This window comes from Chroicocephalus ridibundus, chromosome 7, assembly GCF_963924245.1.
Source record: "Chroicocephalus ridibundus chromosome 7, bChrRid1.1, whole genome shotgun sequence".
Lineage (NCBI taxonomy): Eukaryota > Metazoa > Chordata > Aves > Charadriiformes > Laridae > Chroicocephalus > Chroicocephalus ridibundus.
The window spans coordinates 12,293,777-12,310,626 of NC_086290.1; the positions used below are offsets into that span (position 1 = coordinate 12,293,777).

At 38.9% G+C, this 16,850-nt stretch overlaps 1 protein-coding gene across 6 annotated transcripts in view; it reads left to right on the top strand.

The window, feature by feature from the left end:
* Positions 1-16,850, top strand: part of MYLK (myosin light chain kinase) — a 220,038-nt gene that overhangs the window by 185,636 nt on the left and 17,552 nt on the right. For all 6 annotated transcript variants that reach the window (XM_063342295.1, XM_063342297.1, XM_063342296.1 and 3 more), the window contains 5 exons: positions 2,641-2,943; positions 6,578-6,613; positions 6,712-6,805; positions 7,903-8,106; positions 13,171-13,388. In XM_063342295.1, the coding sequence (XP_063198365.1) occupies positions 2,641-2,943; positions 6,578-6,613; positions 6,712-6,805; positions 7,903-8,106; positions 13,171-13,388 (855 nt within the window). The remainder of the gene's footprint in view (positions 1-2,640; positions 2,944-6,577; positions 6,614-6,711; positions 6,806-7,902; positions 8,107-13,170; positions 13,389-16,850) is intronic.

Consider the following 16,850-nt stretch of genomic DNA (forward strand, 5'->3'; position numbering starts at 1 on the left):
GCGTAGCAGATGTCAGAGAATCTGCACTACTTTGACAAACCCGACCAGATGCCTCTATAAGGTGATAGGCTACTGGCTTAGCTTTTTCTTCAAAGTATTTTCCTCTTGCTATCAGCAACTGCTCTGTTCTGTTTGGATTTAGGATAAGTCAGCTGTTACTTATCCAAGTTCTTCTATCTGCATCGTGAGATGATGCAATGATGATTATATAGGAGGAAAACAAGACACACAGCTGAATATTCTTCTAATGTACAGATTTTGAAGAGGACAGAGGTAGCATCACTCTCTACAAGGTCTGCACAGATAATAACTTGTAGTGAAAAGAAGATGGCTATCGCCGCTGTTTTGCTAAAATGATACAATCCATGTGTGCCATGCAACCAGCTCTCTGTGGCTGCTGTAGTATTATACAAGGGTTCTGTAGTATTGTACAATGGTGTGAACACTGAAATCACACTTCTTGCAACTCTGAAGAAGCAGGGGCAGGACTTGTGGAGGGAAGAGGGGTGCTGCTGTTCTGGCACCAGGAGATCAAAATTCACGTCTTGTCTTTGCTACAATCTCCCTTTCTAATCTTGGACAAATAGTATAACCTCTCCATGATTCAGTTCATGATATCTACATTATCAATTCATGCTTGTTTAAAAAGTCCCTTCTATTCTGCCAGAAACTGAAGCAAGTAAATTGTGACAACTAAGCAGGGCAATAAGCCATTCCAGAGGTTAAGGACATCTGGTCTCTGATTTTTGTGTTTAACAAGAGATGTACTGTATAATGATGACTCCTAGTGGAATGGTGTTTTAAGTGTTGCCAAAACGAATAAAGAAAACCTACGTTCTGGCAGTCTCTTTTTTTTTATGCCTGGGCATTCTCATGCTGAATGCAGCAGCAAACCCTTGGTTCCCGTCTCCCTTCCTCCCTCCCAGGCTTTTCCCTCATACTCAAAAGTTCTATTTATGTATCATCTAATATGTTTAAGTTGTGCGGGGAGACAGATTTTCCAACACAACTGAACTAAAAGGAGTTGCAAAAGTTTTTTCAGGAAAATCACTGATCAACGGAACTTGCACTCCTCCAGATAGTGAACTGATATTTAAGTGTCTTGATCAGATTAGACTACCCCATTTTCCCTCTCTATAAGTAAAACCACAGCAGTCAGTGAAGTCCCTCTGTCCAAGAATTAAAGGCATGTTTATGGCAAACTGTGGCTATTTCTGTCTGCTCAGTGATTTTCCTAGGAATGATAATTTGAGTATGGAGGGATAACTGATATAGTCTACCACAGCAAGGCTTTAATCAAAGTCAACAGCAGTTTTACACAGCATTTGGATGTTTATATTGCTGAGAAAGTGGCTGTATTTTTTGGCTGGTTTGGCAGCTCTGCCTTTCTTAAGGAGAAAGTGATAATGTCCATTAGCAGTTTTAACCAGCAAAATGGAACAGGATTTGATCCGTCTACATCCAGCGTAACCACTGTTTGTAGCATCTCACACTTTCTCTCTTTTTCTTTTAATCTCTGTCATTTTATCCCAACTTTTCATTTCTCATTCAGCCTTCGGCCACTAGTTCATCCAGATCAACATCATCGTTATTTTGTAGATTTTGCCAGATTACTTCTGAGAGGATTATTCCCAAGGAAGATATTTGTTCCCTTTGAAGTCTTTTGAAGTGCTTAACTTCCATAATTATTTTCTTAATCAGTATTTTTTTTAAAAAGTCAACATTCTTCTGTTTTAGGAAAACATGAATTTAAATAACTGGGTAGTCATTAAACTTCATTTTGAAAAAGTCATATAGCTGCAAGGTTTCTGTATTGTGTTGGATGTTTGCATACTTGGTTGCTCATCTGCACACCAGGTTCTGGTGATATTGGCTTTATTCATGCAAATAAGGACTGCGGGAGCAAGCCTCCAGCTGAGGAAAAAGAGAAGTTTGTTTTCTGCCTTCCCAACAATTTCCAAAATGCACATGAGATTAAATTAATATTTAAGTGTTGTCTTCTAAATTGACTTCCTTTTTACCAAAAAGTGCACTAGGCTTCCAAAATCCGCATATAGACAAAGTCATCACCCTTGAAGATCTGTGTTTCTATACCAACAAACTGGTTTTGGTATCTCTGATAACCCAGGCAGAGTCGGATAAGTGGCATATTCTGAGGCTGTGAAAGGTCAGTGGTGGCCCTGAAGTACAGAAGCAGATGGAGGGAGCTGGAGACAGAGCATCACAACTATGGTGACTGATACAGGGGTAAACCTCTAAGGAACTTCACCGAAGAGTGGTTTGCACTACTGTGGGAGATTTGATTTCAGTGCTTGCAGGCGTAGCTGCGCCTGGTTTTAGTCTCAGTAGTTTCTGTAATGATAGCTGTGAAGGGCATTAGGCTTCAGCATGGCTTAGCAAGATGCCTAGGGAACTGAATAGCCCACGCTGAGGTCCCTGTGGGACGGGCGTCCATGTTAGCTAATTCAGGTAAGTCTGTCTGTGCTGCAGTTATTCCTTTTTGCTATAGGACAAACCTCTGAAGCAGAGCAATGGCATGGAAAGAAAAGGGCTGTTAGCTAGGGCCAGTAATACCCTAATGGAAGTCCTGCCTCTTACCTTCACGATTTCATCTAATGTACTTTGCATGTGTTTTTGCAGATAAACCAGACCCACCTGCTGGAACACCTTGCGCATCAGACATACGGAGTTCCTCCCTCACTCTCTCATGGTACGGTTCCTCTTATGATGGTGGAAGTGCGGTGCAGTCCTACACTGTGGAGATCTGGAACTCAGTGGATAACAAATGGACAGATCTCACTACCTGCCGCAGCACCTCTTTCAACGTGCAGGACCTGCAGGCTGACCGGGAGTACAAATTCCGTGTGCGAGCTGCTAACGTGTATGGCATCAGCGAGCCCAGTCAAGAATCTGAGCTGGTAAAAGTTGGAGAGAAACAAGAAGGTTAGTTTTTTGGGGGAAAAAAAAAAATAAATCTTAATTTAATTAAATAATATCTTAACTGTTCCCCAGTGAGGTCAGGCACCTGTACACACTCTTTTGCATGTGCTTCTGTGCAATGAATGCTTATGCTGCCTGTAAGTGTGCTTTGCAGACTTCGTGTGGGTGTCTGAGCATATAAATTTTGCATGCATCCATTGTGGAAACTTGGCTTCAGGGATCCCAAAACCCTGCCTTGTGAAATCAACCAATAATTGGACTTCTGGCTTGCTGTGTGAGCACTGGCTGACAGACTTCTGTAGTTCAGTGCACAGGTAATGGGAGATGAAACCTTTTGCACATAAGTTACACATTCAGACCATGCCCAGTTGGAAAATGCTGTTTGGTGGCTCACCTGAAACGTATTGATGGATTCATTACAGTTTATACTGGACACACCATGGAAAAACAAGCCATGAACACTATCCCAAATTTGCTTTTGGAAAAAGTAAAAGTGCTTGCTGCTAGCCAAGCACTGAATATGCAGCAGAAATGGAATTAGCCTCTCATATCTAGTTGTCATTCCCGTGCTTCAAATCCCAGCATGGTAGAGCACCTCAGTCCTGTTGCCCCTACTACACCAATCTTGTGAATTCAAGGCTATCCTACTTAGTTGGTTTTGCAGCGTTACGGGTGCTAGAAATATTTTTTAGGGGTTTTGTTTACAGTTGCTCATATTTGTAAAATATTTTTCAGTATCTTTTGCCTCTTTTTTTTTTACTTAAGAACTTCTCAAAGGGCTAATGGGAAGAGCTGGAGCATTTTAGAAATTATTCGGAAACCGGTGCAAAATTTTAAACACACACAAAAATCAGCGTTATTTTTAAAAAAAAACAGATACTGAATGCGTATTTTTGTGCACACCCACATCTGCTTACCGTGCAAGGATCGCTTTGATAGTCCTACCACACCAAAAAGTCCAGACCAGGAATAATGTATTTTGCCATTTTTCCTGTCTTTGAGGAGTGGACTGCGTGTTCTGTCTCTCCCTCCTTACTGAGGTATGCAGGGCTTTGGAGTTTTAAGGGTCTCACATAATTCTTGTGGTGTTCTGTTTTATTGCCACAGAAAGACAAAATGATAGCACAGTGGTGCAGCACCACACGCTGTGTAAGCCTCTCACCAGACATTTCCAAACAAAAGTAAATCATATTTCTCTTCAAGTGCTAAATTGGATGCATTCTGAGAAATTACTTTCCTCTATTTGAAAGACTTAAAACCTGATCTAAATCAAGATGCAGCTTCTCTTCAAAAGGGGAAAAATAACATTAAAATTGAAAAGGAAGCTAGACGGTATCGGCTCTTCATAATAAAATTCCCTGTGTTTGAATGCCCTCTTTCTTTAGTTGCAGGATGAACACCAGAATTCTAGAGTTGGGGACCTGACTCTTCACTACATTTGTTTTTCCTAGAGCAAGCACTACTTGTACCAGACTAAAGCAAACAAGCTATATTTTCTTTTTAAGACTGAGAGTTTTCTTACCTAGGTTTAATACAAAAAGGCTACAAAGTGTATGAATCATTGTGATGCATATAAAAACCAACAAAAAAAAGTTGTTTTGAGTGAAAAGAAAGTGTATTCTATTGGCAGAAGGGTCGGTTGTCTTGGCGCTCTCAATGCCAGTGCTTCTTTATTTTAATTGTGGATACTGCAGCTAGTGTGGACAAAGGGCAAGTCATATAAAGCGTGATTTTTCAAGTGGGTGAATCTAACTGGTGCTTTAATTAAAGGCAGTGGAAAATGCATGTGTTCAGCACCTCTCAAAGTCAGGACTTTAAGCTGCCATCTATGTAAACAGCTGAGTAACGGGATTTTCCATTCCTGACAGAAAGATTGATTAACGATTTTCATACTGAGGTGGCCAGTGCATATTAGCAAGCTCAATGTAATCTTAGCGAAGAAAGTCACAGCTAACTTTTCACTGTGCATTTAAAGAAAACAGCTACTAAAATAAGGTTGTAAGTCACAACAGATTAAAGTAGGCATTGCCATGTTTGAGGAAAATTTGGTACTGTTGACTCATTTCTGAGAAAGGTTTTAGCACAGCTACTCAGCGCTTACCAAGCTCAGATATGTTCCGCTTATCTAATTTAGGCTTCCACTGGTGGACCAAAATGTTTCTAGTTCATGGCTTCAATATAGTGTCACTGCAGAACCGGGAACTGACTTCTTTGTCTAATCAGTGTTTGGCAGACAGTAACTACTGGCAGCGTGGCTGGGATCAGCTCCCTTATGCAGCCCTTAAAAGGGGAGGAAAATGTGATGTGCTCTGTGCAAGTGTGGTTTCTGGCCGGGGAAGATCTGAGGACAGCTACCCTTGAGTGGGGAGGGCTCGCTTCCCTCCCTGCTCTTCTGGTGAATCCCTGCAAACCGGCTAGTCTGAGCTGGGACATTCAAGGGCTGCAAATCCAAAAAGAAGAGAGAAGAGCTTTAGTAACAGATTATATCTGCTTGATTGGCTTTGCTACCGGAATACAGATGCAGCATTGTGTGTTGGATGTGAGAAGGTGGTGCCCATGCATCAGACCAGCTATTGGCTCACCCTGAGCCCTTTCTTTCTGTTGTTTTCTTCTCATATGCTGCATATAAATCTATACTCTAAAGCATCCAACAGTGTCCAGAGTACTGCATTGATGTTTCATAACACAGATCTGTTCACACAGTGGGGATAAATCACTTGTTTCGGCTTGTGCTGTACGATGGCAAAGTGCAGCTTCAGCAGCTAAAAGGAGACTTGTACAGGTCACTGTGCAACTGCCTTTGCAGTTTCTCAAATTACTGTCATAGCCACAGGTCTTAGGAGCAAGCCCAAGCGGTGTAAATAACATATAACAACATTCCAGCTACAACCCCTTTCCCTTCGTACCTGCAGGCAACACAGGGAACAACACACAAATTGCTACCGACAATTCATGCACATGAAAATTAAGAATTAAAATCAAGACATTTGGGCCAGCTTTTACTCTGTCTTCTGTCACCGGGCTTGCCAACATCTGTGCCTGCCTTTGAGTAAGCCTGCAGAACTGAGGCTCCATTTGGACCTCAATGATTTCAAAATGCAGCCATGCTTAGGGTAGCAAATTTTCTAGTCATCTTGAGCATAAAAAATTTGCCTGGATGCTTTGCAGGAAATCTTTTCATGTACAAACTTGCTTTACTTTTGGCTTTGCATCCAAAAAAATGCATAGAGAAGCTAGAAAAGGATTTGTCATTGAACCAAAAGCGTTCTTATTGATTTTAAGATTTTAAATGTATTTTCTATTTCACTAAGTCATTCTAAAGCTATTTTAGTTGACTTTGAGCTGATTCAGTATGCTGGTGTTTCTAGGAGGCAGGTATAGTAGACAAGTACTGTAAAACACATGAATATGATTTATTAAGAAAGGGACACCAGATTGTGATTGTATAGTCTGTAGTCACGTAGAAGCGGTGAAGAGATTTTAATTATGAAGTTAATGCACAAACTCCCTGACTGCTTTTTGCAGCTTAGCCACAGGGTCTACCAGTTGCCCCTGTTACTGTGAATAATGTGACTATCTTATATAAGTACCATATCCTATATAATAATTTGTTCATTACTTTTTATTTTCATCATAGAACTTAAAGAGGATGAAGCAGAGCTATCTGATGATGGTAAGAAGTTCATATTTTAATTAGGAAAAATGCAAATCAGTAGTTTTAATTCATGTTTTATGGAGGTTTTAATCATGGTCTTTATTATTTATTTGTAGAAGGGAAAGAAACAGAGGTCGACTATCGGACGGTTACTATCAACACTGAACAAAAAGTTTCAGATGTCTATAATATTGAAGAAAGACTTGGATCGTAAGTACAATATTGTCATTTCGAAGACATGGAATTTTCAAACTACCAGTCAATTATAAAGATCATGTGCATTCATTCTTTGACGGTGTCTTGCACTTTCACCATTCCAGCTGGGCTCCTCTGTTGCAGTAAAAATAGATTTTAACATAAGTTGGCCTCCACTACATAAAGATCCTTTATTCCTATTAATCAATAATTTTAAATAGGCACTACATGCATTTCTGGCAAGGAAAATGGAGCCAACAGATGAATGAAGCTAGAGGTTTCATTCGTTATCCAGTGTTCTAAAAGCTAGCTGAAAAAAAGGTACACATTGTGCACTTGCATTTCCATTATATCCATTAGTGGTAATAAGATTATCCTGCCCACAGGCTAGAATCTCTGTTGACAGCAGTCATAATCCCAAGAGCATTAATAGCGTTGCTCAGTGAAGGTCAGTGATTAGCCTGGCTGCGTTTCCCAGTGCTCAGACTCGTGGTTATGTGAATTGCATGCCATGATAATCTTCCAGCGATTCGTGCTGCTGGTGGTGCTGAAGGCAAGGGGTTCCTGTATGCTGCCATTAAGAAACATTGATAAAGGGCTCGTAGAGGTAGAATCGTACATATACGGCAATGTGAAATACTAGTACTGAAGCCTTGGGCATTCAGATCCTGATTTCACCTATGTCCTATATCGGAGATGTCACCTATCTGCTGCCCCTTCAGAGGTGTATGATCTGTAGAAAACTGTGTGCAGAAAAACTTGAGTCACGTGAATTAAAGCCTGGTAGGAGTCCATTTTTTGAACACTCATATAAAACGTGCTAGTGGGAGGTGTCCCCCCCATGGCAGGGGGGTTGGAACTAGATGATCTTTCAGGTCCCTTCCAACTTAAACCATTCTATGATTCGGTGATTCTGTGATCTCTAAACGCGGTAGTCATTCAAAAGTTCTTGGAGATTACTCTGCACAAAATCAGTACAGAACAGTACCTGATATGAAGACATTTTTATTTCAGAATGGAGTGGTTGCACTGGAATATTTAGTAAAATGTTGCTATTCATGATGGTACATACATTGCAAAAACATTTTATGGAAATAGTTATATATTTTCAGGGGAAAATTTGGACAAGTCTTTAGGCTTGTTGAAAAGAAGACTGGAAAAGTCTGGGCAGGAAAATTTTTCAAAGCATATTCTGCTAAGGAAAAAGAAAACATAAGGGATGAAATCAGCATCATGAACTGTCTACATCATCCAAAACTTGTCCAATGTGTAGATGCCTTTGAAGAAAAAGCCAACATCGTTATGGTCTTGGAAATGTAAGTATAAAGCAAATCACGCTAACAAAGCTAATCATGTTGCAAATAATTGTGCATACAAAAGTAGCAACTTACCTAGACTTGGGAGTGTCAAAAACTTTGGCATCTGCAGGGCCTGGGTGGTTTTCACATCTTGCAAGTTTTTCCAATTATTTATCCAACTTGTTTAAACTGTGTAAGTGAAATTGTGTTGTATCTCTTAAAAATCAGGGAAGATGTGTTACAGTCTTTATTGTCTAGTTTGTTTGTTTGTTAATCAAGTACATGCGGTGTTTTTCTGCAGCTCACTCTTTTATTGCCAACTTGGGACAGGAAAGAAAAAAAGCTAGCTGCAATTTGGACTTGCATTTAGAACCAAAAACATGTTTAAGGAGGAGAAAAAATATGTTTTTCCTTTAGGCAGTTCTAACCACGTATTGAAGAAGCTTGTGTCAAATTTCACTTAAACACTGATCAGTTGTCTCTTGCAGACAATTGGATGTTGGTGCACAACAGATTGCAGGAGAGAAAGATATGCTTGAGAATGCAAACATCTAAGATACGTTTTAACAAAACAGTTGAATTTCCATGAAAAATTCACCCAGGCAAATTTATAGCACCCAAGAGGTATTGGGAACACTTCAGTTTTCATCAAGTGCTATATCCAGGTTTTATATTTTTAAGAGACCTTAAAGGAATAGTCTGATGTGTTTTTCCTGCAACAACATAAATACTGTGGTTGCAAAACATTTATTTATAATAAAGGAGTGCTGTCTGAAAAATCTCCACAGGTGAACACAGTGAATTTTCTAAATCTAGATCAGTAGATGCAGAAAGATTATACTGATTGTTCCCCCCCAAAAAAACCTAACTGAACAAGAATTTATCTGCCCCTAATGTCAATATACAGATTCTCCATAATGGTCCAGGTGTAGCAGTTGTACAAGGGGATTTCTCCTTTACCTAAAAGACATCGCGCTCTTCATCCAAAGCTATACAACTAAGTAAAGCTGAATTTGAACACAGCCTATGTTGCTGACTTGTTCTTGCTGAGTAAGACAGCGACACTTATTTTTACCTCCCAGAAACTGTTCACCTTGAGCTACTGACTCCACACCGCTGTGGGATATAGCAGAGAAGCACCCTAAAAGCAGTGCTGTAAAGCATCTCACAGGGCTGTGTCTTAAGTATCTTTGTATTTGAAGATAGTAGATATTTACTTCCAGAGAAGAGTAGATTCAGAGAACATTCATGCACCAGAATTCATTATAAGAAAAGAATCTGCGCAACATGGGATGGAAGGTAATGGTCAGACTTCAAAAACAGTAAGAATGCCCGATGTGGCCAACATTTGCGTCATCCAAAACACACCTGCTTAGTGTGAATCCCATACTTGTGGCAGTAGTGGCTGGAAAGAAAATGAAATCCTGATCTGTGCTGATGTTTTTCCCAAAAGGTTACATCAGTCACTATTCGGCTGCCGCATCTACTTCATGTGCTGTCAGCTCAAGAAGGAGAGGCAGGTTTTTTGCTGTTTGGAAGTGCTGAGTAAGATAGAAATTGTTAAAAGCAAGAGAGACTATATGTCTATTTTGCTTGCTTGGCACTTGGCTAGATTATGTGCAAACTACTATTGCACTAGCATATTTCAGAGACTGGATCTCCATTATACAACCTTGGTACTTATGTGCAAGAAGGTGCTTTTATTTTTAGCTTCAGCAGTTGAGCAAGCTGGTGACGGTAGGGGAAGGGAGCCCTACTTAGCTTGGAATTGGGAGCTGGCAGACCTAATGGAAAACAAGGAAATGTATAAAGAGTTTTGAATAGCATATGGCTTCGCACACCATTAGTTCCCCTCTGCCAACAAAGGGGTTTTACTTTTTAAAAATGTAGAAAAGTGCAATCAAATTTAAAGTAGTTTTATTAACCAGTCTAATTAGGATGTGATTTTAGTTTGGGGTGGCCACTTTTCTGGCTTTTGAACCCCCGCACTGACATTTCCATAGTGTCGAGTGCTGCAGGAGGTAGGGTTCTTAAAGCAGCATGCAGTCAGGTGGTAGCAGTCTGTGAGATGCTTGCGTGACACCTTCACGTCAGATGACTTGGTAGCCTCTATACTGTCACATATTACCCAGCTGACACAGTCCCGCTGTGTCAGCAACTGCAGCTGTATTGTTAGAGAGCCACTGATGGATCGTTTCTGCTTTAGCTGTGAAGCTAATAGTTCTTTGCCTATCAAAGAAGTTGTGGGAAATACCTTCAAAGTACCTTCTTAGTATCCAAGCAGTTCTCAGAGCTGTGATCAGAGTCTAAAAGCATGGATTTCAAAGAAATGGAGTTCTCCTGCCATCAGTCTCCTTATAAACTCGATTTTAGTAGTGACTGAAATTTAGCAACACCCCTCCACTCAAATTGGAGCTACTGATGAAGAGCACCTTTGGGTTGTTCTTCCTGATATTCATCCTAAATTTTTCATTTAAAGTTTATTCCCATATATTTCTTATAACTTTTTTTAACTTCACCCTCTCTCCTTTTAGTATTTGTCGTGCCACTATTTAATATGGTTTGATTTCATATTTATAATAAATTCAGAATTTTTTGTCATTGATTTCAAATCAAACACTCTAAGGGTTCAAATAATTTGACGTGTTCTTCCTTCGAAACCCTCCCGTCTACCATTTGCTGGAGCAAATCTCAGGCATTTCCTTTTCAAATATAGCGATGTACCTGCTCCACAGTAGTCATCTCAGTGGAAAAAGAATATCTGAAAAATAGTAGCACGTTGTGAATGGCATTCAACGCTGGGAGCTAAGTGCCTTTAAGCTTTTACGTACTTCAGATAGTCAGTTTATTTTAGCATAGATCAGAAGATTATTGTATTGCAAATTAAGATTTTTAAAGCAAAATTTCAGCAGTAAACTCCATTCATTTGGTGTGATTAAAGTCTGCACAAGTTACTAAGGTTTTCTCTTTTTTTCAAGGTGAGATTTCTTAAAATTGAGAAATTGAGAAATGAAATTTCTTAAAATTCTTAAAAAAAAAGTTGAGTATTTGCCTGGGCAACTCCAAGGTAGATTCTTCTGATTGTTCCTCCATGACCAAAACCTTATGATAAAATATTTTTTAAATGTGTATTTTGTGACTCTATAGACAGGAATATTTTCCTCTGTGACCTCATCTGGAGAAGACTGAAAAGAGGAGAATCCAGAAAAAAAATGAGAGAGATTTAGATTCTGAACTAGTTGTGGCGGTGTGAAGAAAGCCGACTTCACTTTCTGTGTATACGTAGAACCTAATCTGCATTGGTTCAATTCAGCTTCCTAACCTGGCAAAAGTTACACTGGATTTGTCTCAGGAAATAAATGCAAAAATATGCATTCTATAAAAGCAATTGCAGTTTAATCTAATGATGTTACTAGACTGTCTAGCGGTCCCAGAGTAAAAACAGCATGCAGATGTATTAACAGTAGTTATCCAAATAATCTGCTATATGATTATAGCAGATATAACATCCAAATAATATGCTAAAAAGTGGTGCTTAAGAGAATGGAATGATTTCTGAAAATCTTTCATTTCAGGGATCTGAAAAGTATGGCACTTTTATAGTAAAAATAAGTCATCATTTTCTGTGTTAAATAGTCAAAAAACAACTGGTATTTTTTATTAGTAGGGCGGTTATCATTTGGAATTGCAGAGTGCTCCAGATATAAACATTTTGCATGCAGATGTTTTCCTAAACATTTCCACACTGGTTAATGTCTTACTGAAATAACAAAATACTAGGTCCCCGACTTACCAGAGCTGTTTATTCAACAGCTTTAGCCATATTATTGGATTTATGTTACAAATGTGTTACAATCCCAGTTTGTCAAGCGTATTCTATTCTTACTATTTTCATGTTAATAGGAAACTGCAGTAGCATTTCTAATTATATACATTCTGAAATCTTATAGCCAAAGCAACAAATGTGTCCAGAACTCCAGATGTTTCAATTTCAGTTTAGGACACGAGGGATATAATCGTATATCTGACAACCTGCAAACACTGCAAGGCCAGTTTTCAGTTGTGTGTTTTCTTTCTGTAACTGAAATGTGCAATTACATTTGGCAATAAGCATGAATGCTGCAAAATATTAAGCCATATAAAGACCGTGGAGCATTTAATTTAGAACAGATTTCTAAGAGCAAAGCTTCTCTTCACCATTTGCTCCTTTCTGTATGGGTCATTCACTCGCTGCATACAAAAAAGTACTTCCCATCTTTGGATGTAAGCAGAAAATCAGTGATTACTCAGAATTTAATAAAAAAACCCTCACAACCAACAACCAACCAAACCACAACTTAAATTTTGCTTTATTAAATCTAGGTTAAAAATGTCCCACTTCAGTTCCACAAACAGTTCAATCCAGGAGATTCTACTCTGGAAAGGTGAATTATTTCACATCTCCAATAAGCATAAAAATGGAACTGACCTACAAGGCGTGTGATGATAGTTCAGCTAAAAATACCAGCGCTGAAAGAGCTGTGGGTTATATCCTTGTCCTGTCACAGCTGAAGAGGAAATTCCCTCTGAGCTCACTTGGGTCAGTAATTTACCCTTTGAGCTTTGCATTCTAATTAACCATGTCATTTGAATTCTTCCTTCTTCAGCCTTTCTTTGTCACTCTCAATCTCTCTTCTTCCCAAATTTTTGCCAATCTACTAGAAGTTTTGTCCTCTTTTCCTGGGATTCATCCCAGGTATTTTAGTTTTCTTTATTTCTAAATTTTGTTATCTGCACTTTTGTAGTGATGGAGCGCAGAATGTAAATCCAGCTACATCCCTACCACCTGGGATAAAAGTACAAGTGTTTCACAGTCCTAACCTGGGAAAGAGATTCAGAATGGAAAAAATCTATTGATTTATACCACACACAAGAGGTGATTCTTCCTATGTGATCCATGTGGCTATGGAAAATGCCATTACAAAACATAGATTGCGTCCTGAAGTGACTTTTGCAAGCTTGAACTATCTGTATTTGTGTAAATAGTTTGATTACTCCCCAAATCAAAATGCTACAGCAGGCATTTTATTCTGTCTTTCCTAGGGTTTCTGGAGGAGAACTCTTTGAACGAATCATTGATGAAGACTTTGAACTGACAGAGAGAGAGTGCATTAAATATATGAAGCAGATTTCAGAAGGAGTTCAGTACATCCATAAGCAGGGTATCGTCCACTTGGATTTGAAGCCAGAAAATATTATGTGTGTCAACAAGACGGGTACAAGTATCAAGCTCATTGACTTTGGACTTGCAAGAAGATTAGGTAATGACTTTTCTCCCTGTTTCAATATGACATGGGGAAAAGGGCAGGACAAGCAGTAATTCATACTTACTATTATATTCTTTCATGTATAAAAAGTAAACATACACCTTTCCTATAAATAGTTATGGTTTTAGGAAAAAAAAAGAGAAGGGAAAAAGAAGGCATTCAAGAGTGAGAGTAGGGCACCTCCCCTTCAAGAGGAGTTTGCAGTGACGTGTGTACAATCTACCTGTCTGTTTCTATGGCTAGGGTAGCCCTGTAGATTACCAGGTACAATACATAGTAGTAGTAATGTTAAAAAATATTTACATTTGCTAAAGGAAACCATAAACCACTAACTATCTAACTGTAAAAAATAGAACAAAACCTTGACCTTCATGAATACTACAAATCCTTGAAACTTTTGTAACAGCAGGAGTTAAGGTGTTGTTCTAGAAGTCTTTCAAATAGGGGTAATTACATTCAATTTACATTTCCCCGTTAGCTTTTATCATTTCTTATCCTAAGCAGCAGCATATTGTCATGCATGTTAAACATGGGGGGAACTCTGTAAAGAGCTGTGTTTCTGTCATGCTTAAAATGATTAATAAAATAGCACTACTTAAAAGTAATGCAAAGGGGTTGGGAGGGGAGGAAGTTCCATTTGACAACCTCCTCCTCTTCCTAAGCTGTTTTTAGCTGCTTCCTATCATTCATTTTGGACTAAGCTTTCCAACGTGCTCTGCAATTTGAAAGCCAAAGACATTGGAGGGTTCTTGTCTTCATATTGCTCAGGGTTAATTCAGCTCTAAAAAGCAGCCTCCAGTTGTGTTTGTTAGTGTTGAACAATACCAACCTCACACACTGATCTTTTTTAATCTTGTATTTTCACAAGAGAAAAAAAATCATTCCAGGAATTAAAAGGAGCTAAAATAGTTTATGAACCTGTTACACTGGGTGAGCTGAGATTTGTGGCTCTGCTGCCATTAAATCAATTGGGACAACTCATATCAATTGCTACTCTATGTAAAGGGGCCCGCAGCTAGATTCTTAGTTGTAATCTTTTGCCTTCCCTCTTTAAACAAAATTATATTTAAAACTTATTAAAAAGTAGAACAATGATTTTTGTAGGAGTAAAGTTTGGAATTACAAGCTTCTGATTTTTGTTATCTGCCCACATGCTGCTCATCCTACTTTTTTTGACACTTAAGTAACAGGCTACTGCATACCCAAGATTATAATTTTACTAAAACAAATGAAAAATGGTATGTTGGATGAATAGGGGAAAAGAAATCTGCTTTTCAGATTTTTAGATGATGTTTGACTCCAAAAGGGCATTACATGAATCTCAGTCACAGGGACACTGTGAACTCAGAGATAAGGTATTTATTCCATTCATTAAGAAAGAGAGATCGCTGCCATTTATGTTCTTTCAGCAGCATGAAACCAATAGTTTTCTGGGAGCATGAACTGTATTTTGTTCTTGTTGAAGAAACAGATGAACTCTTAACTAAGTTCCAGTGCTGAAGAGGTGTGTGAAAGGCTTCATCCCATGACGTTCCAGCTGTCAGCCTGAAAACTGTATGCTTACTGCTAAAGTGGGTGATTTCATCAACAAGAGATATAATGTAACCACAGAATGGCCTTTTTATGGAAATTTCTTTAACTACTATTTAAACTTCAAACCACAGTTAAACCTACATTTAGCAAAAGGAAGATCCTATTTTCAGTAGCCTGTTCACATCCACCAGCTTTTCCATTTTTCTCTTAATCTTGTGGCATCACTGTATATTGCACGGCTGACTCCAGCTTGTGAGCTGCTACAGTCATGCCATATTTAGTAAATCCCTAACCTATATATAACTTTTCTTGATGTAGAAGGATGAGAGCTATGGGCACGGACACTGATTTTAATTTTGCAATACTGTACATTGATTTGGCTTAATATGTTCCTGATTCTTGCAAAGGTACATTATAGGTATTTGCTGTTTCTTTCACCAGCCTGCCCTTCCGGGTAACTCACTGCGTGTGGCATTTCCCTGGGAAGAGAGCGTGCCCTCCCATTCCATGCCCATAAAGCAAAAGCACTGTGTTAATCATGAAGACATTTATAACATTTGGGTTGAGATGTTTTCCAAGAGTAGAAAACAAATTTTACTGTTTCATTTACTTACAAAAATTGCTAAAAACAGTTTTCACTTTTCAAGAAGTGCCCTTTTGTTGCCAGTTGTCTTATGTGGTGCGTTGAGGGCACTGTCCTTCGCTTGTGTTCCTTCAAGCCTTGTGATTTTGAAATTGTGTGTCAAATTCACTTTGGCTTTGGTAGATGTGGGATTGGAACCCTCATACTATGGACCTGACCCCAATTGAGTGGAAACCACTCAACCAAGGATGCGCTGAAGGGAACAGTGGCTGATTTTGCACTTCAACTTCTGAGATTTAGTTTTAGCTTTCTGTAACTAGTGCAAACTAATGCCTCTAAATTCAGTGTTTTGATCAGCTTTAAAGAAATTAGAGTCAGCTCCTTCTGCAGTCATCTTCTGCAGCTAATTAGTTCTCTTATACTGTCAGGAAATACCAAAGCTGCAGTGGGATATTTTCCTGACCTTTTTTGGTGTGCTGAGGAACACATGTAGAAAATTGTTTAAGATAAACTTCTTGAGAAGAAAAGAGAATGGTTTTTGAGTACTATAAAGATTTTTTTTTTAAATCAGTTGATTATACACAGTGTCGGCAACAGTTTCCAGCTAGCTTGTCAGCTTTCTGTCTGAACTAAGGGATATCCAAACACAGATCCTACTTGTGTACTAAGCTTGTAAACATCTGGGTAAAGATTTGACATATTATTGCATAGAAAAGGTCTTATTCTTCTCTTTTTTTTTTAATCTTTTATACACAGAAAATGCTGTATCAGTTGTTTCACACTGTATGCTTGCACTCAAGTGCCATGTTTTCAAAAAAACATTTCTCTGACCTATGGGCAGCACATCTCATACACCAGCCTTTTGCATACACAGCGGCTTGTGGTAGTTTACACAGTGCCCAGAAAAGCCTCCAAACTTGGATGTGCAAATCTGAGCCTGAGATTTGGATGATCATGATGAAGCTTTTATAAAATAGGTTCTTTGTGACAAATTTCAGTAATTTTTCATAAGGACTGTTAGAAAAAATAAAGTAGGTGTTGACCTTACAAAGAAGGCACATGGGAAGATGGGATCATAGGCTTCCCGTTCATGCTTGGAAAAGGAAGGGTGATCTCTCACTTCTCATTGGAACTGTGGAGAAGATGTTGCCCTTGGTTTAGGCTAAGTCAGTTTAGATTGGATATTAGGAAAAGGATACTACTTTCTGGGGTAAAAAAACCTCTGGTTATGTGAATGTAGGGATGTTGTGGAATAGCTTTTGAATGTGCTTTTTAAAGGCTAGTCAGACATCTGGCAGGAAGGTCTTGATATTGGTGAACTTGCAGGGGATCTAGGTGCT